The 25,537-nt window shown below is 41.6% G+C and overlaps 1 protein-coding gene across 2 annotated transcripts in view; it reads left to right on the top strand.

Moving 5' to 3' along the window:
• Nucleotides 1–25,537, top strand: part of KSR2 (kinase suppressor of ras 2) — a 607,737-nt gene that overhangs the window by 361,801 nt on the left and 220,399 nt on the right. For both annotated transcript variants that reach the window (XM_040345855.1, XM_040345864.1), the window contains exon 6: nucleotides 2,115–2,184. In XM_040345855.1, the coding sequence (XP_040201789.1) occupies nucleotides 2,115–2,184 (70 nt within the window). The remainder of the gene's footprint in view (nucleotides 1–2,114; nucleotides 2,185–25,537) is intronic.

Here is a 25,537-nt window from a genome sequence, read left to right on the forward strand (position 1 = left end):
TCTCACTGAGTCTAATTAGCCCTCCCAGTTCTTATCTTGGAGTCCCTTAGTTGTGGAGATGAGGAGAGGAGGGTGTATTCAGTAGTTTAACAAAAGACAAATGGGCAGAAGTGAACCGTATCTTGTAAATGTAAAGTGGTTGTAACCCTAAAAAATAATTAAAACATCCTGTTCCTTTAATGTATAATCCATAGCACACTGCATGTGCTGTGTCATTTGTCCCTTCCTATGTTGTAATATACCTGGTTGATCCTGCCTGTTTCTGTGTCCCCCTGTCTGTGATGACCGCGGCAATCATGGCTGCTGAGCCATGATACTGTGGTCAGGTCACGTGCCTCTGTCAGCCCACTCTCTGCTTTGAATCTCTCCCCCTCTCCCCCTCCCTCCCTGCCTGTCAGCATGAAAGTGTATCTCCTTCCTGCCCCTCCCACAGCTTTAGCCTACGGGGTTTGTTTAAATTATGCACCACAAGCCCTTTGTCTCCTGGTTGCAACCACTCAGTAGAGCCCCACAGAAGTTCATGGGACCCATCTACCTATGTCTGAGGACACTGATGTAAAAAGTAGGCACTATGATTGAGGGTGCTGTTATGTGAAGGGAGAATTGAAGACACTAATGTAAAGGAAGGGTTGTGATGTGAGGGTGGAGGGCTGGGACGTGAAGAGGAGGCTGTGATGTGAAGGGGGAGCTGTGATATGAAAGGGGAGCACTGATGTGAAGGGGGAGTTGTGATGGGAGGGGCGGACTGTAATGTGAAAGGGATGTAAGGGATAACAAATGCAGGTGTCCAGCAACAGCAGGGATTAACAGATACGTTTAGCTGTACTTAGAAAACTAAATTCAGACTGAGTAAGATTAAAAACGTTTATTAATGCACACAACACCAATCCAACACCAACAGACCATAAACATAGCAAAAGTGAAACATTAACATGACAATAAAGCAAAACAAATCCAACAACCTAACTATAACGCTCTATACCAACGGAGGGAGGCTGGCATTAACAGTGACACAGCTTGGGTCCAATGTTTGACAGATCAATGGCAATAGCTAAACATGTATACATTGCCCAAAAATACAGCAGTAGTATTTTTTTCCCCATTGTATTAGAAGACAACAAAAACTGGTCTTGTGCAGACACTTTTCCTGATAGAACAATGCCATATGTTTAAAAAGGTTCCTGCTGGAAACTGATGTTCTTTTACTAAACAACTATAGAGATTTTTTTATGTAAATCTGAAGAAATCTGACCTAATATAGAGTGTAAACTGTGAAGTGAAGTGAGTGCTGTGATATTAAGAGAGACTGTGATGTGAATGGGGCTCTGTGATGTAAAGGGAGGGGGCTGTGATGTAAAGTATCTGAGTCATAGCACTAATATAAGATTTAGACCTCTGTCAAAAAAAAAAAAAAAAAAAATATCGGACCTCCTGAAATTTGATTACAATGTCCCTGCCATACATCAACCTGTTTCCCTATCTGATAACTATTTTAGCAATAGAAACGTAGAAGTCAATGAGTAACTTTCAGATTTCTTATTGAAACGCTTGAAAGTGTGTGCAATAATCGGGTTGTAACATATTTAGTTTAAAAAAAAAAAGGCAACATTTTATGTTGTGTGGGTTAGATATGTCGAAGAGTGGAGTGCATCACATCTGTAGTTAATTTGTAAAAAAAAAATCCCACAGAAAGATATTTTATGATGTGAAAAATGAAAAGACCGTTTAATAATTGTATTTTTATTTATTAAACAGTGTAATTTTAATGTAACATAGATAGTATTATCCCAAGTTAATAAATAAAAATCACAGCTAATGTGGACGAATTCAGTAATGATCTGTTCGTAAATTTTAGCACATTATCAAATTAAAATGGCTAGCTGTGTTGAAGGAGATTAGCAAATGTTTATGGAATCCCTGAGCTGGTATTCTAATAACACAGCATTGGGATACCTGAACGTATGCTGAATTCACTGATAACATATCAAATGCATACAGTATATAAGGTATATAGTATGTAAGTTAAATCATCGATTCTATACAAGTAATTGGGTTTATGGTGTGAGGTGTGGGATGCTATTGGTCTTGTACTCATCATGGTTTATTGCTTTCAGACACACTATCAGTGCCTCGCTGGTCTCCACAGATTCCACGAAGAGATCTGGGAAACTCCATCAAACACAGGTAAAGTGGCTCTGCATTAATCATAAGAAGAAATTACAAACAGGAAATAGAAAAACCCATAACATGGCATCTGTGAAATGCTAAAGTAATCAGACATGTTGCTCCTGGGTTTACATTGTGTATTTGTTAGGAAAGATATTAACTAGTTCATTTGAGAAATGCTTTAATTTAATGCCTAGAACATCTTTTCAGCACTTAACGGAACACTTAGCCTGTTTTCTTCTTGCTTAGGTATACATTCTCAGATTTCCCTTAGCACAGGTTAAGATTTTTAGCAGTTCCAAAAAATATTAAAGAATAAATTCTCTAATTCAGCAAAAGGTATACCACACAACTACAAGTGTGCATAAAAAAATCAGTGGCTCTTAGTCTTTCTGTTCAGAAAAATGAACCTATCGTTAACAACTTGAAGACCAAGCCTTCTCTAGCACTTTTTGGTTACATAGTTAGTCTATTCCACATTTTCACAGCTCTTACTGTGAAGAAACCTTTCCATATTTGGAGATTAAATCAATTTTCCTCTAGACATAAAGAGGTAAAGAGTGCCCCCGTGTCCACTGTGTTTATCGTAAAGTGACTAACTCAACACCAAGTTCACTATATGGACCCATTATATATTTGTACATGTTGATCATATCCCCCCTTATTCTCCTCTTCTCAAGAATGAATAAATTCAGTTCCTCTAATCTTTCCTCATAGCTGAGCTCCTCCATGCCTCTTATCAGTCTGGTTGCCCTTCTCTGCACTTTCTCCAGTTCCCAGATATCCTTTTTGAGAACTGCTGGAGCCCAAAACTGAACTGCATATTCCAAATGAGGTCTTACTAATGATTTAAATCAGTATATGTTTGTTAGAAAATTACTTCTAACCCCAAACATTATTTATATATATATATATATATATATATATATATATATATATATATATATATATATATATATATATATATATATATATATATATATATTAGCAGAGACCCTAGGGAATAAAATGGAGATTGTTGCATTTTTTTTGTCACAAAGTATATACGCAGTTTTTCAAATGCAATAAAAGAGCATTTTAATGTATTAACCTCTTCCCGACCAGCCGCCGCAGTTTTACGGCGGCAGGTCGGCTCCCCTGCACGAGAGCACGTAATATAACGTCGGCTCTCGCGCGCAGGCCGGGCACACGCGATCGCTCGTTACAGAGCGGGGACCGGGAGCTGTGTGTGTTAACACACAGCTCCCGGTCCTGTCAGGGAGAGAAATGCCTGACTGTCTGTTCATACAATGTATGAACAGCGATCAGTCATTTCCCTTAGTGAGGCCACCCCCCCTACAGTTAGAACACACCCAGGGAACATACTTAACCCCTTACCTGCCCCCTAGTGTTAACCCCTTCACTGCCAGTGGCATTTTTATAGTAATCCAATGCATTTTTATAGCACGGATCGCTATAAAAATGCCAATGGTCCCAAAAATGTGTCAAAAGTGTCTGAAGTGTCCGCCATAATGTCGCAGTACTGAAAAAAATTGCTGATCGCCGCCATTACTAGTAAAAAAAAAAACATATTAATAAAAATGCCATAAAAATACCCCCTTATTTTGTAAACGCTTTAACTTTTGCGCAAACCAATCAATAAACGCTTACTGTGATTTTTTTTTACGAAAAATATGTAGAAGAATACATATTGGCCTAAACTGAGGAAAAAAATGTTTTTTTATATATTTTTGGGGGATATTTATTGCAGCAAAAAGTAAAAAATATTATTTTTTTTCAAAATTGTCGCTCTATTTTTGTTTATAGCGCAAAAAATAAAAACCGCAGAGGTGATCAAATACCACCAAAAGAAAGCTCTATTTGTGGGGAAAAAGGGACGCCAATTTTGTTTGGGAGCCACGTCGCACGACCACGCAATTGTCAGTTAAAGCGACGCAGTCCCGAATCGCAAAAGGTGCTCTGGTCTTTGACCAGCAATATGGTCCGGGGGTTAAGTGGTTAAAAAAAAAGAAACATAATATATAACCCATTTATTTTGTATAATTTCAAAGATCATGTTATGCCAGGTTAATAGATACCTACTCGTGGAATGGAGACAAACTATGGTACTTCTCCATAGGCGACGTCTTAAATGCCTTTACAACTGTTTAGAGTTACGGATGAGGTCTAGTACTAGAATTGTTGCTTTCGCTCTAATGTTCGCGGCGATATCTCACATGTGTGGTGCAAACACAGTTTACATATACACGAGCGACTTATGTGTCTGCTTCTGTGTACGAGCATGCAGGGTTGGGGGCTCAAAAGCAAAAAAAAGTTTTGATCTTCTGCTTTAAAGAAAAAAAAAATAGTTTACTTGGCGTCACTCCGGTCCTACAAGGCCATACAGACAATCAAAGATGATCTACTCCTCTACTCTTTGATTGCCTCTGTTACCAGCTGGTGGCACCATCGGATCATTTCTTGGGCGAGGCAGTAGAAACGGTAAGCCCCAAAACATCATACTTAACAAAAGGGCCCTATTGTAATATGCTCATATGAGAGTATAGTGCACTGTAGGGTATAATACATGTACATAAATAATTACATACACATTTTTTGTAAGCCTTGCATCACTGATTAACTCCACCCTGGAGTATTTAGAACAGAACCTTTGTTTGTAAAGCTTGGTCCGAACAATGTGGCAGTTGGGGCAATGACAGGTCTCTTATCACCCATCATTCTTTCATCAATATAAGTCCACCCTCATATTTATAGTACATAATTCTGCATTTACATAGTTACCCCTTTAAGTTCAAATAAAATATTTTTCAAAAAGCTTTTTTTTTTTAACTAACAATCTTCAGAATGAAGGCAATGCTTAATCATAGTGCTAATTTGATAGTTGTAGACATTTAGGGGCAGATCCACAAAGAGAGTACGCCGGCGTATCTACTGATACGCCGGCGTACTTTCAAATTTCCTGCGTCGTATCTTTGGTTTGAATCCTCAAACCAAGATACAACGGCATCTGGGTTAGATCCGACAGGCGTACAGCTTCGTACGCCTACGGATCTTAGATGCAATACTTCGGTGTCCGCTGGGTGGAGTTCTTGTCGTTTTCCACGTCGAGTATGCAAATTAGCTATTTCCGACGATCCACGAACATACGCGCGGCTGTCGCATTCTCTTACGTCGTCTCTAGTTGGCTTTTTCCGGCGTATAGTTAAAGCTGCTGTTTTGCGGCGTATAGTTAGACTTGCCATGTTAAGTATGGCCGTCGTTCCCGCGTTTAATTTGAATTTTTTGTTTTGTTTGCGTAAGTCGTCCGTGAATCGCGGGATGGACGTAATTTACGTCTAAGTCTAAACAATGACGTCCTTGCGACGTCATTTCACGCAATGCACGGTGGTAAATTTAGGGACCGCGCATGTGCAGTTCGTTCGGCGCGGGGACGCGCTTCATTTAAATGAAACACGCCCCCTACCCGCCCAACTTGAATTCCGCGCCGTTACGCCGCTTGAGATACACTACGCAGCTGTAACTTACGGCGCCAAATCTTTATGGATTCGAACCAAAGCCAGGTAAGGTACGGCGGCGTAGCGTATCTCAGATACGATGCGCCGGTGCAGATCTTTGTGGATCTGCCCCATATTATTTTTAAAGACTATCATTTATACATTTTTTCCACAGAGACAACCATCACTACCGGTAATTGTTTTTTAGTGAATTCAGTAGCCCCAGCACATTAAATACATTGTACAGAAATTCTAATCTGTGCAAGATGTGGAATGTACTAATTCACAGGATTTACAGTAAACATGCCATCTGACATGTATTTTAGCCTGTGTTTGAACACTTTCAGACCTGTGTCCTTCCTATTGTAAATAAAAAATACACACAAAAGAAAAAACTAGCTGGTGCAAATTAGACAAGTCAAAGGGTGCTGCTGCTCTTTATGGATCATCTGGGTGTCAGGAACACATCTAGACAAAACACAAAAGAGGAGAGTGCAAAGCCACCCTAGTGTAACTCGGCTTTAATATGGTAAAAACAATACAATTGTCAAACTCACATTGTGTGAAGATAGATACAGCATGAGGATTCCACTGTGGCTGCACTCCTAAAACCACCTCAAGACCCTGACAGGGGAAGGGGGAACCGTGGAGATTCAACGAAGCTGCCTGGATCCTGGCAGCACATACGGTGACCTGAGGAAGGTGGCCTTGTCTATGAAACGCATTGTCATGGCAACTGTGTGATGTCCTCACTCTCTTCCCCCCTGTATCCTGCTCGTGTGGGTTTGTGTGTCCTTGGAGTGTAGCGCTGGCTGGATCGGGCACATGTACATTAGGATCTGCACGTTGAACGTGGTGGTAGATAGCCTCGGATGTGCTTTCAGGATCCAGGCAGCTAAGTTGAACGTCCACAGCTCCCCCTTCCCATGTCTGGATCTTGAGGTGGTTTTAGGAGTACGGCCACAGTGGAATCCTTATGCTGTATCTATTTTCACACAATGTGAGTTTGACCATTGTATTTTTAACTTTACTATTTTTTTATGTCACAATGTAGAGTATAAGATTTCCTATTATCTGTGCCCAGTCTTGCCACACAGAGTTAATCCAGCTCTCAGCAATCCTATTTTATTGTTCAGTGAAATAGAACAGACTTCCAGATAAAAACCAAAGTCCTTGCTTCTGAAAAAAAGTGCACAATTCACATCCCCTCACCTGTGTTTTGATTAAATGTTTTCAAAATATGGGGTGAGTCACAGTTCAGTGCCATGAGAAAATGCAACAGCCATCAGAATATACATAGAACTGGAGGGAAGAGGGGAGGGGGATGTGAATTGAGCACTTTTTACAGAAGCTGTGTATGTCTGCAAGCCGTGCACGAGATATGTAAATAACCTGTCACTCAAGCAAGGACTTTGGTTTTTATCTGGAAGTCTGTTTTATTTCCCTGAACAATAAAAAGAGGATTGCTCAGAGCTGGATTAACTCTGTGTGGCAAGACTGGGCACAGATTATATGAAATCGTATTCTCTACATTGTGGTTTACATTCACTTTAAAGCTGAGTTACACTTGGGTGGCTTTGCACTCTCTTGTTTTGTTTTTTCTTTCATGTTGTGCCTAACATGCTTCAGTATAAACTTTCTGCTTAGATGGGTTGAATTATGCAGGGAAACTGCATTATAATTCAAAATTTGGACTAACTAAAGGCTCTTCTTGAAGGTCATCCACGTATTGTACACTTAAAAACACTTGCAATCATTTATGTGCACTGGGCTAAACTGTGTTCCATGCCAGTCAAATTACATGATCCAACAATGGCTTTGATTTTCCCATGAGAAGTCACCATGGAACTATGCATGCAGATTGTATGTCCTGTTTAAGAACAGTCATTCTGTCCTGGATTTACCTGCTATGCAATCATCAAGCAGGGCGAATGGCAGTTACTTGCGATGTGGTTGGTTCTCTGAGGTACATAAATGCCTATGTTTACTGATTTAGAGTGGAGTGGTTAGAAAAACACAATTGACACAATGTTCCTTGTAGGAGAACAGTACGATCTGAAAAGGTTTTCCAAACGGACAAATCAAGGTCTCCCCTATAAGCAGTGGGTGGTTGGACATCTGCCTATATCCTAATTGATATTAGATCATGACTCTGAATTTATCAGTTTCAGTTTAGAGGAAAGAAAGCTTTGTGTAGCGAGAAGTTTTTTTTAGCATAGCTGAGTGTCTTATTTTAAGGTAAAACTAAAATACAGAATTACATGAACTAATGGGCTATTATTGATGGTTAGCTAATTCATTCTTAGTATTATTTGCTTGTGTTTGTTTTCTATGCTTTCTTAGTGCTTTATTCCATAGTGGTCACTTATTACCCCTGCATTATTAACTGTTTGTGAACCTTATTATTGAATTTATTATTCATGATTCACTGTTTATCACTTATCACATGCTATTTGTTGCTCTTCACTTATTACTTGTTACCAATTCTTCATCCATTGTCATGGTATTGCTCATGTCCTTTTTTCAACTTTTGCTTTTTACTCACTTCAATTTGGATGAATGATTACTCCTGGGTCAGGTGGATGTTGATGTCCCATATGGTGAGCTTATGATTGATATCATTGCTTTTGAAATTCTTTCTAGTACTGAAGTTTAATTCTGATGAAAGATGATAGCCATATATGACAACTATTACGTAGAGTCATATGTAAGAATCTGGTGACTCCCACTCACCTCTGTGGGTTGAGACCAGACAGCATCATGCAATCAAGTAATTCCTGATGAAGACTGGATGATCTGTAGTTTCCAAACTTTAGAGAAATCCTCTCTTCTCACTGGTAACACAGGGCCAATCCTTAAATATGACAGCATTATGGGCAAAGAAAGGAAGAAGTTTTTTTCTATAATTTTAATTATTGTATTTTAAATTTTGCTTGAAGTACAGTAATTTAAATTATAGGGAAAACAATTACTCAAACACAAACCATTAAAGCTGAAATCCAGCCTTTGTCTCAGCTCTACATGCTCCTCCCCTGTATTGAAAGTGTGAAATCTGATTTCAGTGTATACCATGAGCTTCTCACAGTGTGCATTAGAAGCTTCGGCAAATCATATAGAGCCCTCCTTTTTTTTCTAGTTGGAGGATGTCCAGCACAATCTAACCCTTTCCTATGCTTGGGCTGCTTCTTTCATTCATGCTATTATAGTCCTTTAAATCATGAAGGCTTATCATCACATATAAACTTTGTCTAGGGCTGACTGGATGCAGATTAATCTGCCTAGGAACAATTAGTACTCCAGACACATACATGTCTTTTAAAGTATTTTGATATTCATATAGCTTCCCCCAGGAGCCATCCCTCTGCTTGCGTCAGGGGTGAGGGATCTTGAGAGGGAATGTACTGTCATGTTTTCAGGAAGCTATCCACAACCCCTTCCACCAGCCATTGGCCTGTTTGCATTGCACAGAGAATCACAGAGATCGATTGAGGACCACTTGGTTCAAAATAAGATATTTCATAAAAGTGAATAGGTTTTATTAAACAATTACATTTGCATGTTGATGGAAGGAGGATGGATAAACAAGGGATAAACAAGGGAAAGCAAAATATAACCAGATTACATTTCTTCGTTAAATCGGTGTTCATAATTCTGCCCCATAAAAGTAGAAAGAGCTTCCATATCGTGTTAATATTATCTTTGTAAACCAGTAGTCGTCTGGTTTGTTTTGCTTTCCAAATAAACAAATTCATTATTAAGCACAATGAGGTCTGAAAACTTCATTCCTGTTTTAATACCAAAGGGATCCTACCTTTTTTCAACAACAAAAAACTCCTTTTTAAGCATGATGATGAAATAGAATAACTAAACCCTTTGCAGACATTTAGTTAATTAATATTTTTACTTTTAATTTAATTCCAGATTAAATGTTTCAAAAGATATGAGGTACAATCCTCTTTCTTAGTATAAATATTCTAAAAATGAAAAGATGGTTAAATACCTTGCATAAATTAAAAGTATACCACCAACAACTGAAGCACATACACGAGAGGATAAATCCTTTGGCGGATTTGGTTGGCTGTACTCACCATCAGATCGAAATACGCGCGGAATCCATCCGCGGTGACGTGTCGCGCCGCGACGATGGCGCGGCGACGCGCACGACGCTGGAAGCTAAAGACTTCCACGCATGCGTCGAATCATTACGACGCATGCGAGGGAGGGGAGCAGGTGTACAGACCACCGGATCAATCCGCTGGACAGGATTCAAGCGGATAGATTTCTTAGCATGCTAAGAAATTTTTATCCGCTTGAAATCCGTCGGCTGGATTTTTTTCCGCCGATAAATGTCCGCTCGGACGTACACACGACCGGATCTATCCGCTGGAACTGATCTGCGGATAAATCCCAGTGGATAGATCCGGTCGTGTGTACGGGGCCTAAGGGCCCTTTCACACGTACGGACAAACGGTCCGTTTTTTACAAGTCCGTTTATGGACTTGTAATGCATCCGTCTGGCGGAACGGATCGGATGAATACGGACACACGGTCCGTATTCATCCGATTCCCCATAGGGGAGAGCGGAGGAAAGACAGGGCGGTCTCTGCACAGTGTGCGGGGACCGCTCTGTCCGCCGACAGCTCAGCGGGATTTACGCATGATCCCCACTGAGCCGACGGACACACACGGGGCGGATCAATACGGATCCACTCCGTGTGAAAGGGCCCTTACAATACAGCCAGATTTCAGGTGGGCTTGCCTTTGAAGAGGGTGATGTCACAGACCTTTTTTAAGACCCTTGAAGAGCTGATAATCCTAGATCCCACAAGAATGCCTCCCATTAAGTGTGAGATTTGGGATCCTCAACTTTTCAAGGGTCCAGTGAGAAGCTGAATGTTGTTACTAATGCCCATATGAGCATGGCATTACGTCCAAGGTTTACATTTTGAAATGGGGTATCACAAATGAACATTGGTCCAATTTTCCAGATCATTCCCCTAGAACAAAGAGTATAAGTATATGAAGAGTTAAACATGTTATTTCAGGAGAGTGGAAGTAAAATGCTTTTTTTTTACTTAATACGAGGTGATTGGTTTCCCTGTTTAGGAAAAGTAAAGACTAAGCCATTCTTCTACCTGAGAGCAATCTCATCTTATTCTCTTTCTTGCTCCCTTACTCATCTCCCAAGAAGGAGGATCTGGCCTGAATTTGAATCCCATTTCAGAAGCTGAACTATTAAGATGAGATAAAACTCAGCAAGGATGATAAAAAAAAATCAAATTAACTTGAGGCTTGGCAGTTCTGCAATACATTTTTCACAAGGCAGAAAAGGAGGCATTTTGTAAGTGCATTTGAGATAGAACCCAATCCCTTTTCCCCAACCTTGCACCGATAAGACATTTTCTGCATTGAATATTGGACTAGGTTAATGCTTAGTATATAAAGTTTGATATCAGGCAAGCGTAGTGATGTCCATTCTGCACACACTAGAAGGTACTTATTGTTGCAAAACTCAAGTAGCATTGTGAAAAATTATAAAAATAGGTCTACAGGAACTGTATGTTATGAGAGAGACAGTGGTGAATATAAATAGCGAAGACCTGGACATACGAGTAGATCAAAGCCATAGAAAAAAAAAATCTTTCTTGTTATATTAAATTAAATTCCAAATGAGAGGACATATTTTCTTCATAATGGCTATTTGAGGATGTGAAACTGATAAGTTTCTAATTTATACTTACTAATATATTAGTGAGCCTTTGACCAAATTATGCACACTAACGTATTTGAATATTCTGAACAAGCAATAACAGTACTTTAGGAGTAACTGCACTTTTGTTGAGAAAAAAACAGTACACTTTGGGTGATCAGTGTACATTGCAAGGATTTCAACAAACTTTGTTTCTGCTCTGAAGAAAAAGCTGCTTGTTTGGTTTTGTCAATGTGCAAAGAAAATATGTAAATGACTTTTTCATTATCAATCAGCTGATGTACTTGTTGTGTTCTAATGAAGAATTTGCAGAGGATGCCTAAAATCTGACGTATCTTAGTGTAGACAACTGGGAAGATCAGTGAGCCAATCACACAAGCAGGAAATTACATTTCGTGGGAAGTTCTGCACACCAACTGTATGCAGAATGCCTCCAGGTTGCTATGTTGCATTAAACTTTAAAGAAAATGACAGTGACACAGTATTCTGGTGTCACATATTTTGCATGGGTATTTTTTTTTTTACATTTACTTTATTAGTTTCGCTTAAATAGAGCATCATCTAATTTGGTTCCTTAGCCACTCCCCTACCGGCTCCCATACCCATATGGCGGCAGGTTGGCTCTCCTGCCCAAATCGCCATATATGTTCGTAGGCTCCTATAAGAACCATAGCAGACACGCATGCACGCCCGATACACGATGGGGGACCTGATGCGTGCCGAAGCCACCTGCGATCGCAGGCACGAGGGCCAGAATGGGGATTTGTTTGTGTAAACCCCTTCCCTGCTAGTAGCATTTATACAGTAATTAGTGCATGTTTATAGTACTTAGCACTGTATAAATGTCAGTGGTCCCAAAAAAGTGTCAAAAGTGTCCGATCTGTCCGTCGCAATGTCGCAGTCCTGATAAAAATCAGATCACCGCCATTACTTGTAAAAAATAAAAAAAATAAAAATGCCATCAATATATTCCCTATTTATAATATTTATAATCAATATATGCTTATTGAGATTTTTTTTACCAAAAATATGTAGAAGAATACATATTGGCCTAAACCGATGAAGAACATTTATATATATTTTTTAAATTGTCGCTCTTTTATTGTTTATAGCTCAAAAATAAAAACCATAGAGGTGAGCAAATACCAGCAAAATAAATTTCTATTTGCTGAAAAAAAAGGACGTCAATTTAGTTTGAGTACAACGTCGGATGACCACGCAATTGTCAGTTAAACTGGCACAGTGTTGTATCGCCAAAAATGACCTAGTCATTAACCACTTCCAATCCGCGCTATAGCCAAATGACGGCTACAGCGCAGATCTACTTTGCCGGGAGGCCGTCAATAGGCGTCCTCCTTTTTGCACGCAGAGAAAGAGGCACATCCGCCTCATCAGGTGGATGTTTAATTAACATAGCCGAATGACGGCTACAGCGCAGATCTACTTTGCCGGGAGGCCGTCAATAGACGTCCTCCTTTTTGCACGCAGAGAAAGAGGCACATCCGCCTCATCAGTGCCCACCAGTACTGCCTGCCAGTGCCACCTGCCAGTGCCCACCAGTGCAAAATGGTGCCACCCATCAATGCCCACGAGTGCCACCTATCAATGTCCACTAGTGGTGCCTATCAGTGTCCCCTACCAGTGCTGATCAGTGCCCATCACTGCCACCCATCAGTGCCCATCACTGCCACCTATCAGTGCCCATCACTGCCAGCTATCAGTGCCACCTATTAGTGCCAATTCTCAGTGCCGACCAGTGCCACCTATCAATGCCCTTTGTGCCACCCATCAGTGCCACCTCTCAGTGTCACCTCTCAGTGCCCACCAGTGCCACCTTATTGGTGCCCATCAGTGCTGCCTTATCGGTGCCCATCAGTGCAGCCCCTAAATGCCTATTAGAGCAGCCTATCGGTGCCCATCAGTGAAGCCTCATCAGCGTACTTCAATGAAGGAGAAAAATTACCTGTTTGCAAAATGTTATAACAAAATATAAAACGGTTTTGTATTTTTTTTTTATTTGGTCTTTTTTAATAAAAAAAAATATAAACCACAGAGGTGATCGAATAACACCAAAAGAAAGCTCTATTTGTTGGGAAAAAATAATAAAAAATGTATTTGGGTATGGTGTTGTATGACCACACAATTGTCATTCAAAGAGTGAGAGCACTGAAAGGTGAAAATTGGTCTGGATAGGAGGGGGGTTTAAGTGCTCAGTAAGCAAGCGGTTAAGGGGACAGATCCTTCCGGGTCTCAAGTGGTTAAAAAATGAAAAATTTACTTTTTACGTAGTTTTGGCAGAGACACCTGATTGTTTTTATCCAGCCTTCAAAAGCCTGCACTGAGTGGTGGAAGCTGTAGCCACAACAGCTATAAAACATGATTCCCAAAACATCCAAAAAATAGACTCTAGTTATGTGATAGAAATTGGCTTGTGTCAGGACAGTATGTATGCACTTGAATAGGCAGAACATTGAGAGAGCTTTGCAGTGTGGGCCTCTTTTACTGTATCTGCTGCTGACATCACCATTGGGGTGATGTAGCATGCGTGCAGCATACCAGCACTGGTAAATTTACTAGCCATTTGGGCATCACATGCATAAGGAATCATATGAGTATGCACCAAGCTTGTTGAAAGTAACACATTAATGAGACTAGTTGGCAGCAAAAGGGTTTGTACTCTTCTTCGAATTGTTTGGTGCCTGATAATTTGCCCTTTTCCACCTGCTTAAGGATGCACATTTTAATAATTTCTTTGTGGCACTTTCCTCCCCTTCACTTAATTCCACTATATCCCCAATTCTTTGAGACGTGGGCAAAATGTATAGAATAATATGTCCAGGACAATCCCACAGAAATATGAAAAGGATGAAAAAGAATGTTGGGGTGCTAGTGGTGAGAAGTAGAATTGGGGAGAAGGGTTGGCAGTGCTGGAGGTGGGGAGGAGGAGGAGGGTAATCTGGGGGATTTAGTACCACCATCCAAGAGGAATTTCAAAATGCAGGTAGTGGAGGTAGTGCAAAAAAAAACTCTGTTTTTAAAGATTATACAGTATTTTTATCAAAGTTTTCCACACTGAATAAAGACTACAGAAATTGTCAGTCAGAACAGGTAAGAATCTATTATATGATCTCAAAGAATAATAAAGAGTAGGTCATTGTCGATTCCTAGGACATACATGAATGTGTTCTTTTTTTAACAAATTGACATTACATGAACAAATATGTCACAATATGCTAGCATCATTTTGTTGACTGCAAAGAGTAAAAATGATAATGCCTCATCCTCATGTTCTGCTGACAAAAAGGAGAAAAGAAAAGAGATGGAAAAAGAATACTGGAAAGGTTAAGAGGAATAGAAAAAAGGGGAAGAAAAGGGACAGAGGGAGAAGCCAGGGGTCTCGTCGCAGCTATTACCTCACAGTATCTGGTACTCTGTAAATTCAGAGAAAGGGTAAATTTGATTCCAGCAACCTTAGATTTAGAAAATAAACTCTTTGGTGGTCTTTCTGGTGATCCCCTACAAAACCAATGCCATAGGCTGCCCACATTCCAAAACACAAGGGGAAAAGCCAGCAGCATCAAATAGAGGGGGGAAATCTTAAGGTCAGACAGAAGCCAAAATTACGTGCACAATCCTATGATTAAAGAAGACCTTCCCTGCCCTACACCAGCATACTGAATGAAGAAACAAGAGGTAAATGAAGAATGCAAGGGAAATGAATGTTGGGGAGCTGGCAGTTAGGAGCAGCAGAAATATTAAGGTGTTGGCTGTGGGGAGGGGGAAATGTTTTGGCGGATGCATCAAGGGTAATATTTCTTCCCTCCCTGATACAAAGGGGCAAATTGGTGAAATCTACTGCCACAATTCCAGAGAAAGCCCAAAATGACCTACTCTGATAAGTCGGTACAAAGAAACTCTTTGCTGCATTTATTGCTGGTGGCTGGATCCACTGTACTCTAGGCATAGCTGCAGGGGAACACCTAAGGGCTTGGGCTGTCTGCACTTCCACAAGGTGGCTTTAGGTTTACACTTTTTGCTGACACAGGCAAAGATGTCCCTTAGTTCTCAATATATTCATTGAGAACTACAAGCCGACATTCACAGAACTGAATAAACGATGAGTCTGGGTTGGTGGAGCCCTACATGGCCAAGTTTCTTTTTAAATTGGATTCAATTTTGGGGAGAAGAACTGAGGCTTGCATCTGACCTGATCATCAGGTCAGGGAGCATCTATAACAGTGGGAACATGTGGCATGTTCCACCGTAAAAACAGGTGGAACATCTCACATGTTCCCAAAGGTAAACTTATCCTAAAAAAAAAGGTTTTAATAACCAAGATTAAGGTATTGAATTGAGAACCTTTAGACATGATAATGAATGCATGAGCGTGGCTAATGATCCTTTGAAGGCCAAAAAAGTTGTCACTAAGGAACAAAATGTTTCATTGACTTTACATAGTCAAGAAGATAATTGGAGAGAGAACCAATTGGTAAAGGAAAGGATTTAGGCTTGCATCAATGTGGTAGACGTGGACCTAGTAACAGACAAATGGAACAAATTCCACTCAATCCTAAACTCTTTAGTCAACAACCTTATGTTGAAGTTGAGCACCTGCCACAAGATGAATGTTTAATGATGCTAGAGATGCTAATGCATTCTCTTCAAACAGTTTTGTAAGGATTCAGATTCTGCATTTCAAAAATTTTAGAAATTGAAGCAAGCATGATTATTGAGCTTTAACAATGTAAGGAATTACACCCATAGGGCCAGATCCACAAACGAGATACGACGGCGTATCTACTGATACGCCGTCGTATCTCTGTTTCTAACTATGGGACTGATTCATAGAATCAGTTACGCATAGCTAGCCCTAAGATCCGACAGGTGTAATTGAATTACACTGTCGGATCTTAAGGATGAAATTCTAGGCCGGCCGCTAGGTGGCGAGGCCATTGCGGCCGGCGTAGAATATGCAGATGAAGACTTACGGCGATTGCCAAACGTCCCGAACGGCCCATCGATCTAAATCTACGTAGTTTCCGTCGGGTTACGCCGCGTAAAACTAGGGCTGAGCCCTAGTTCTCTTAAGCCATGTTAAGTATCGCCGTCGTTCCCGCGTCAAAATTTAAACATCAAGGTCCGTGAATGGCGCTGGACGCCATTTACGTTAACGTCTAAGCAAATGACGTCGGTGCGACGTCAGTTAGCGCAATGCACGTCTGGTAATTTACCCGACGGAGCATGCGAAGTACGTCCGGCGCGGGAGCGCGCCTAATTTAAATGGGACTCGCCCTAATCAAACACCGCTGCAAATTTCCAGGTAAGTGCTTTGTGGATCGGGCACTAACTTGGAAAAATTGCGGCGGTCTAACTTAAATCGGGAAAGTTAAGTTGCGCCCGGTCTACGTGGATCTGGCCCATAGTTCTCTTGCCATTACCTGCACATCGTTCTTTGATGTAAAACAGCTATTTGATTTGGCTTGACCTGGGCTCATTTGATAACGTGGGGAAGGGTATTGATGGCTAATGCAAAAAGTTAGACTCCTTGAATTCCAGGAGCCGTGACGTCACATGTAGGCTCTTGTGAACTTTTCCACATTTTGTCATGTTACAGCCAAAAATGGAAATGTAATTTATTGGGATTTTATGTGATCGACCAACACAAGTGAGATATAATTGTGAAGTGGAAGGAAAATGATAAATGGTTTTCAACATTTTTAACAAATAAATATGTAAAACGTGTGACGTGCATTTGTATTCAGCCCCCCTGAGTCAATATGTTGTAAAACCACCTTTTACTGCAATTACAGCTGCAAGTCTTTTTGGGGATGTCTCTACCAGCTTTGCACATCTAGAGCGTGACATTTTTGCCTATTCTTTGCAAAATAACTCAAGCTCTGTCAGCTTGGACGGAGAGTGTCCTAACAGCAATTTTCAAGTCTTGCCACAGATTTTCAATATGATTTAGGTCTGGAGTTTGATTTGGCTAACGCATGAATATGCTTTGATCGAAACCATTCCATTGCAGCTCTGGCTGTATGTTTAGGGTTGTTGTCCTTATGAAAGGTGAACCCCCACCCCTGTCTCAAGTCTTTTGCAAACTCTAACAGGTTTTCTTCTAAGAGTGCCCTGTTTTTTGCTCCATCCATCTTCCCATTAACTCTGACCAGCTTCCCTATCTGCTGAAGAAAAGCATACCCACAGCATGATGCTGCCACCACCATGTTTCACGGTGGGGATGGTGTGTTCAGGTTGATGTGCAGTGTTAGTTTTTTGCCACACATAGCATTTTGCTTTTAGGTCAAAGAGTTCAATTTTGGTCTCATCTGACCAGAGCACCTTCTTTCACATGTTTTCTCGCAAACTGCAAAAAATACATTTTTTTTTCAACAATGGCTTTCTTCTTGCCACTCTTCCAAAAAGGCTAGATTTGTGGAGTGCACAACTAATAGTTGTCTTGTGAACAGATTCTCCAACCTGAGCTGTGGGTTTCTGCAGCTCCTTCAGTGTTACCATGGGCCTCTTGGCTGCTTATCTGATTAATCCTCTACTTGCCCGGTTTGTCAGTTTAGGTATATGACCATGTCTTGGTTTGCAGTTGTGTCATACTATTTCCATTTTTGGATGATGGATTGACATCCGCAAGATGTTCAAAGCTTGTGATGCTTAATTAGGCTGCAATTTAAGAGGGAGAGACAAGGCAAGTTTTTATTATGAAATAAAAATTAGAGTGTATTATTTTAAGGACAACTGCCAAAAATATGTAAACAGCCTTATTGGGCTCGAAGTTAAGAGGGAGAGGCCAGGTATGTTGTAGCATGAAAAAACATTTAGTATACAGGCATACCCCACTTTTAAGTACACAATGGGGTTTATTCACTGTCGCTGAAAAGTGCAAAATCAGGCTCACTTTTGCATAGAAACCAATGAGCTTCCAGGTTTTATTACCAGGCTTAATTGAGCAAGCTGGGGTTAGAAACTCATTGATTTCTATGCAGAAGTGAGCCTGATTTTGCACTTTCCAGCGATAGTAAATAAACCCCATTGTGTACTTAAAAGTGGGGTATGCCTGTATATTATTTTAGAGACAAAAGCCAGAGATATTAAGGTGATTTCATACCACCTCATACACACAATTTACCATTGTCCCTGAGATTTGTTCTTCTCCACACCCTTTTTTTCTCTCTAGTATACTATTGATATTTTAGATTAATTAAATTGATCTATATTCTACCCAATCGAGTGTACTTAACATTTCTAACTTTAACCACTTGCTTACTGGGCACATATACTTCCTTCCTGCCCAGGTGAAATTTCAGCTTACAGTACTGTCACGCTTTGAATGACAATTGCGCGGTCCTGCGACGTGGCTCCCAAACAAAATTGGCGTCCTTTTTTTCCCACAAATAGAGCTTTCTTTTGGTGGTATTTGATCACCTCTGCGATTTTTATTTTTTGCACTATAAACAAAAATAGAGTGACAATTTTGAAAAAAAACTTAATTTTTTACTTTTTGCTATAATAAATATCCAATAAAAAAAAGATTTTTTTTTTTTCAGTTTAGTCCGATACGTATTCTTCTACATATTTTTGGTAATAATAAAAATCGCAAAAAGTGTATAGCTCGCGCGCCCCCCAGTGGCCTGGAGGCCGTATAAAGACGGCCTCCCGGCAATTTAGAGCCACAATGTGGCCGTAAAACCCGCCGTGCGGGCGGGAAGAGGTTAATAGAAATTTTGGAAAAGAAAAGTGAGTGATATTGTACACACTCACTGCACACTATGTAAGCAGCTTTAGTATTCCACAGAGGAAACGGACAGTTATACTTTATCATGAAATAAAAAGTAGACTGTATTATTTTAGAGATGGTAGTCAAAAATATAGTACATACTTGTTGCACAGCATGTAAGCAGCTTGATCAGGTTGGAATGTAAGAAGAGACAAGGCAGTTTTATCCCAAATAAAAATTAGAGTGTATTATTTCAGACAATAGCTATAAATAATATACAGTCATGGGAGAATATGTAAGCATCTTGATTAGGCTGCAATGTAAGGTAAAGAGACAGGGTTGTATTTATTCTGAAATTAACATTAGTTTAGTGTAGTATTTCATAGATACAATGACCAAAAAATGTTTTTGAGTGCTGGAATATTGGAATAGTCTGCAGATGAGGAGACACAAAGCATGATTTACCTTGCAGCCAACCTTAGAAATGTTTCAATTAAAGAACATAGTCAGAAACATTAGGAGGGGAATTTAAAGTGATTCTAAAGGCTTAGTTTTTTTTACCTTTGGTTTGCATCCCCCCTAATACTTACCTGTGCCTGATCTAGATCCAACGATGTTCACAAGAGCAGAGGATCTCAGCTATCTTTCCTCTTTGGCTCTGGAGCCATTGTCAATCACAGTCAGTGAGGAGGGAGTGGGGGCAGGGCCAACTGCGCTCTGTGTGTCTTATGGAGCAGGGTTTGGAGCAAGCATGTGTGTCCCCATAGCAAGCAGCTTGCTAAGGGACGAGTCAGTAATTGTTGTGCTGAGGTCCAGAATGGGGCTATTAAAGGTCATGTCCAGTAAATGTGGAAAAGAATGCCCCTGTCTTTCTTGCAGTGCCAGCATCGATCAGAGGTGGAGGGGTAAATTTTATGGAGCACGTCTGGAGTCAGGTACCAAAAGAAGAGAATCTCATAAGCGTTTTTCTTTATAGAGGGTACATAGGGAGCTCTTGGCAACCTGACTCCAGATCGCCAGCCAGGCCTCCACAGCAATCTCTTCCCCCAGCTCCCTCTCCCAATGGTGCATGTGTTTAGGATCTGGTATATATCTGAGATCAGTCCTCTATGTGTGTGGCCCTCAAGTATGATGCGTTCAAATGGGGGGGTGTGGAAAATTGCAGGTGCGGAGTTATGGTTTGGGCATAGTGTCGAATCTGCAGATAGCCGTAGAACACCTGTCGGGGTAGGTCATGTTTGGTTTGGAGCTCAGAGAATGGTAGTAATTTACGGGATCTGGGATCTACTAGGTGTCTGAAGTGAAATAGGTTCCGTGAGGCCTAGGGCCATGACATCTGAAGGGGCCTGGTTTGCTGGCACTTTGGGATTGCAATGGAAGGAGGTCATCAGTGAACATTCGGATTTAAGCTCACATTCACAGGATAGCTTTTGCCAAAGCCGTCGGAGCTAAGACATTGACCCTAATAGTCGACCAGGTTCTACCTCCACATTTGTGTTCCAGAGGAGGCTGTTCAAGTGTACAGGTGCCAGCCAGATTTTCTCTATCTCTGTCCATTTATTGTATGACTGTTGGGGAAACCAGGAGACGTAGTTGGGCCGCTTGGTAGTATTTAACTATGTTGGGAAACGACAGGCCCCCGTCGGCGCGTTATGCCTTCATGACTGAGCGAGTTATCCTGTGTCCTTTATAGTTCCACACATATAGCAGTAGGTCAGCCTGTAGTTTGTGTAGGTGGCCATAGGGGACGGAGATGGGTAGTGTCTGGAATAGGTATAGGAGCTTAGGAAGGAGGACCATCTTAACAGATGTGATGCGTCCCACAAGAGAGATTTGATGGGTCTTGCATTTTTTAAATAGCTCCCTAATTGACCTATATAAAGGAGGGAAATTAGCTTGATACAGGGAGGCGAAGGACGGAGTCCCAGTTGTGAGTGAGTGAGAAACTTAAATAGCGAACTGAATCGCCTCTGGGCACTTAGTATGCATTCCCTGAATGAACTTTTTGATCTCAGAAGAGATAGGTTTTGATCTTTCCTCTGAAGGCCAAGTGGTGTCAATTGGATGGTGGTTGGTAGAGCATTCCACAGTCTAGGTCCTTGGACTGCAAATCTTCTTTCTCCTTTGGACTTGTATCTGGCTTTGAGTATCTGGAGTAGATTTTGGTTGGTGGATCGCAGAACGCGATTGGGTTTGTGAGCTTTTATTTTTTCGCATAGATATTGGAGGGCATTTCCTTGGATACACTTATGCGTTAGGCAGAGTGCTTTAAAAGTGATTCTGTCTTTTACTGGGAGCCAATGAAGGGATCTTAGAGAAGGTGAGATTGATTCCCATGGTTTTTTCGCAGTCACTAGTCGAGCGGCCGTATTTTGAACGACTTGCAGATGAGTGATTTGGTATTTGGGGGGGTCCGAGATAGAGGCCATTTGCATAGTCCAGTCTGGAGTTGATAATTGTACCCACCACGACTGCTATGTCTTCTTTAGGGATAAAGGGAGTGAGTCTGCGTAGTAGGCGCAGCAGATGGTGCGATCCACTGACCACTGACCCTATTTGTGCATCCATTGTCATGTTGGTGTCGAAAATGACTATGCTAGGGGTGGTGGTTTTACCCAGAATGGGCGGGGTGTCCATGTTGTTACTGGATGATTTTTCCGGTTGGCGTGAAACAGGAGAAGTTCTGTTTTTGAGCCGTTGAGTTTTAGATAACTCTTTGTCATCCAGTTTTCTATCATAGTAAGGCATTTCTCTAGTCCGAGATAATGATCCTTATTGTTGCAGATCCGAAAATACAGTTGTGTGTCATCTGCATAAGAGTGGTAAAGTAGCTTCTGGTTACTGATGATTTTAAAAAGAGGGCGGAGATAAATATTGAACAGAACAGGCAACAAAGGGGATCCCTGAGGGACTCCGCATGACACCGTGCGTTCTTCAGAAGTGAAAGGCCCAAGTTTCACTATTTGTGATCGGTTTTCCAAAATGGAGGAGAACCAGGATAAATCACATTCCGCGACTCTGGCTACTTCAGCTAGCCGAGTCAGTAACATTTTGTGGTCTACAGTATCAAAAGTAGCACTTAGGTCCAACAGTACCAGAAGACAAGATTCTCCTTTGTCTGCTGCCTCGAGAGCGTCATCCCATATTTTGAGCAGTGCTGTTTCTGTCCTCTGACCAGGACGGAAACCCGATTGAAACGGATCGAGTAATTTATGGGTGTCTAAATGCTGTTGTAACTGTTGTACAACTTCTTTCTCCATTATCTTGGAGAGGACATTTAGGCCTGTTATGGGTCGGCTATGGTTTGGATCTTTGGGGTCAAGGGTGTTTTTTTTTTAATTGGTTTAATTATGCCTTGTTTCAGCAGGGTTGGAACCGTGTCCTCCTTGAACGACTGGTTTATGAGCTGCGTGATAGCTGGTGCCAAAATATCGGCACATTCTTTCAGCAGTTTGGTTGGGATGATATCATTGAGCGCTGTGCTGTTTCGCAGAGTAGCGATGATATTTTTGGTGGCATTGATGAAATGGGTTTTAGAGTGAAATTAGTTGTTTGCGGCGATTTTATATGGGTATTCGGTTTGTGATTTGGGGAGGGGTTGATGACGGTTCTATTTTGCTGAATACTTTCACAGATTTTTTTCAATTTTATTAATGAAATAATCTGATAATTCGTTGCAAAATTCTTGTGAATCAGAATTGGGGGCCTCTAAGCATACTGGGTTCATAGTCTGAGTGACTAGCTTGAAGAGTTCGTGGGGACGGTTGAGGGCATGATGTTGGAAAAGTGATTTTTTTTGGCCATAAAGATTTCTTAGTTATTATCTTATAAATGGTGTGGTTTTCCTCTGAAGAGCTTCTTTTCCAAGCTGCTTCCGCTCTTCTGTGCTCTTGCTTTAGCAACGACAGTTGGTCATTAAACCAGCTGGAGTTGTTTTTCCGGATGCAAGTTTTGAGTTTTGGTGCTACTAAGTCGGCTGACTGTAGTAGCGCTTTGTTAATCGCGTAAAGTGTTTCTGTGGCTGTTAGATGTTGTTGGCTTGTTTTTATTTTGTTCCCTAATGTAGTTTTGAAGAGTTCCGAGTGGAGCTTCTTCTGAGATCTAGTCCAGTGAGTTGTCACTGATTTTATCGTTTTTTTTGAGGGGGCATTTTTAGTATGTGAATTTAATGGCATGGTGATCTGTCCATGGTTGTGGCTCAATCTCCAGAATGTCGATTTCCAAATCTTGTTTGAAAATGAGATCAAGCGTGTGACCTGAGGCATGAGTGGGCTCATGTACTAGTTGCTGCAGACCTAATCTTTCCAGATGGTCGATGCAGGCGTCGGCGACGGGGTCCAGTGAGGAGTTGGCCCAGAGGTTCAAATCCCAGAGCAGCAACAGGTGTTTAATGTTAAGGGTATAGGTGGAGATGAACTCCGTCAATGACGTGAAAAGGTGTGTTTTTGGACCGGGTGGTCTATAACAGAGTAGTATATGGACAGTGTCCTGGGGATTTGTTTGCAGTTGCAGAGTGAGGGTTTCCATGAATGGAAGCGAGTTTTGAAGGTCTGGTTTGGTGATCGAGAGGTGAGTCTTGTGGATCACCGCCAGGCCTCCTCCTCTTTGCCCCACTCTGTTTTCCATTTGAATGCAGTAATTTACTGGTACCAGTTCTCCTAGAATGGTGTTGCAGTCAGCTGTCTTTTGTTGACCAAAGCGCATGATATGAGCTTTGGCTGGGGCAAATGGGTGTGATTTTTGACTGTCGTTCGATTCTGAACAGTTGCTCAGTTCTTAGAGCTTTTTTGGTGAGGGCAGGTAGTATTGAGGCGAATGGCTTTAGACCCCAAATGGTTTCTGCAGAGTATCTCAGATTAGCCATAATCGCAGAATGTCGGGGGGGGGGGGTTGTTGTTTAACAGGAAGGTTTTTCAATGATGATGGGAAGGAAGATTTCAAGTGGGTCGCCCAACTCGCTGAATCCTCCCTCCCTGTTTGATCCAGAGGAAGGCGAGAAAAAACCCTAGCCGTGCAATGCCAATATGCAGCGACAGGGGAAAAAATTCCTTCCTGACCCCTCAGGGGCGATCGGACGAGCCCTGGATCAAGTGCTAAATGGTGGTTAAATAACTGTTTGGGGGAGAATGGGGGGAGGGGGGGTGAACTCCCTCCTGAGTTCACAGATGGGAACCAATTCCCAAGCTTTTGGGTTCTGGAAGGGGAGTGGGGGTGAGTGCTGGAGAATCACAGTTACTGGGGTGTACCAAGATGGCCACCAACTGAGATCAGGCCCAAGCCAGGGGCTGTGTGTCTGGGGGGAAACCAGACTGCAGGTGGTGAATTTATTTATATAAAGAGTTTTTACTTGCGACATGGGGTTAGTATAAAGGTGTTGTACTGCTCGCAGGAAAGGTCCTCTAAATCTCATGTGGCGTAATGTGGCGAACATGAAAGGCCAACCAAGTCGGTGAAATGCCTTTTCTGCTTCTAGACTCAGGATCAGGGATTCTGAATTGTCTCTATTGGCCACATCGATTAGGTCTATGACCTTTCTCGTGTTGTTGCCTGCTTGGTGGAGGGGGACGAAGCCCACCTGGTCCTTATGGATCAAGATATGTAGAATCACGTTCAGGTGGATCGAGAGGATTTTTGTGAATATTTTTAGATCAGAGTTTAATGGGGCTATAGGTCTATAGCTGGCACAGGAGGAGGGTCTTTGTCTGATTTTGGGATCAGGGTTAGAAAGGAGCTTTGCATGTCATTTGGGATGGGGGTTTGCTGGAGGAAGGCATTGAACAGTCTGGTCATATGCGGGAGCAGTAGGGGAGGAAGGTTTTGTAGTACTCGTATGGTAGCCCATCCGGTTCAGGGGATTTGTAAGTGGGGAGGGCTTTTATGGCCATAAATGGTAAACCGGGGGGGGGGGGGTGGTAATAAGAAAGTCAACCTCTTTGGTGTCTCGGCCGAGACCAGAACGTGGTGTGAATCAAGGTTGAAGCAGAGGCATTCGGGGAGTATCGCTATGGTAGAGCGTGGAGTAGCTCATGAGTAGGGGCCAGATTGTGGTGTGGCCAAGTCGAGCAAACGTAAAGGGCCAAAAAGGTTAACTGAACTGAAGTTTGCTGCATAGTGGGGTCAGCCATTTCTGTGTTTGTTGGCTTTGCAGGAGGAGTCCAGTCCTCCAGAGCGTTTGGTAGGAGGGACCTTCTGAAGAGATGATACCGCTCTAAAAAATATGCTGATCCCTTGAGTGGCTCCCGCCCTACTGATGCATGGGATTGTAAAGAAATCCTGGACTGCCGCACTTGATTAAACAATGTCTTTATTAGATAAAATAAAATCAAATCCAAACATGATCCAAAAATCAATAAAGATGTCGTTTAACGGAGTGCGGCAGTCCAGGATTTCATTCCAATCCTAGGAGGGACCTTCTGCCAGACCACCGGTGGTGGGGGT

This window comes from Rana temporaria, chromosome 1 (genome assembly GCF_905171775.1).
Source record: "Rana temporaria chromosome 1, aRanTem1.1, whole genome shotgun sequence".
In the NCBI taxonomy this organism is placed as follows: domain Eukaryota; kingdom Metazoa; phylum Chordata; class Amphibia; order Anura; family Ranidae; genus Rana; species Rana temporaria.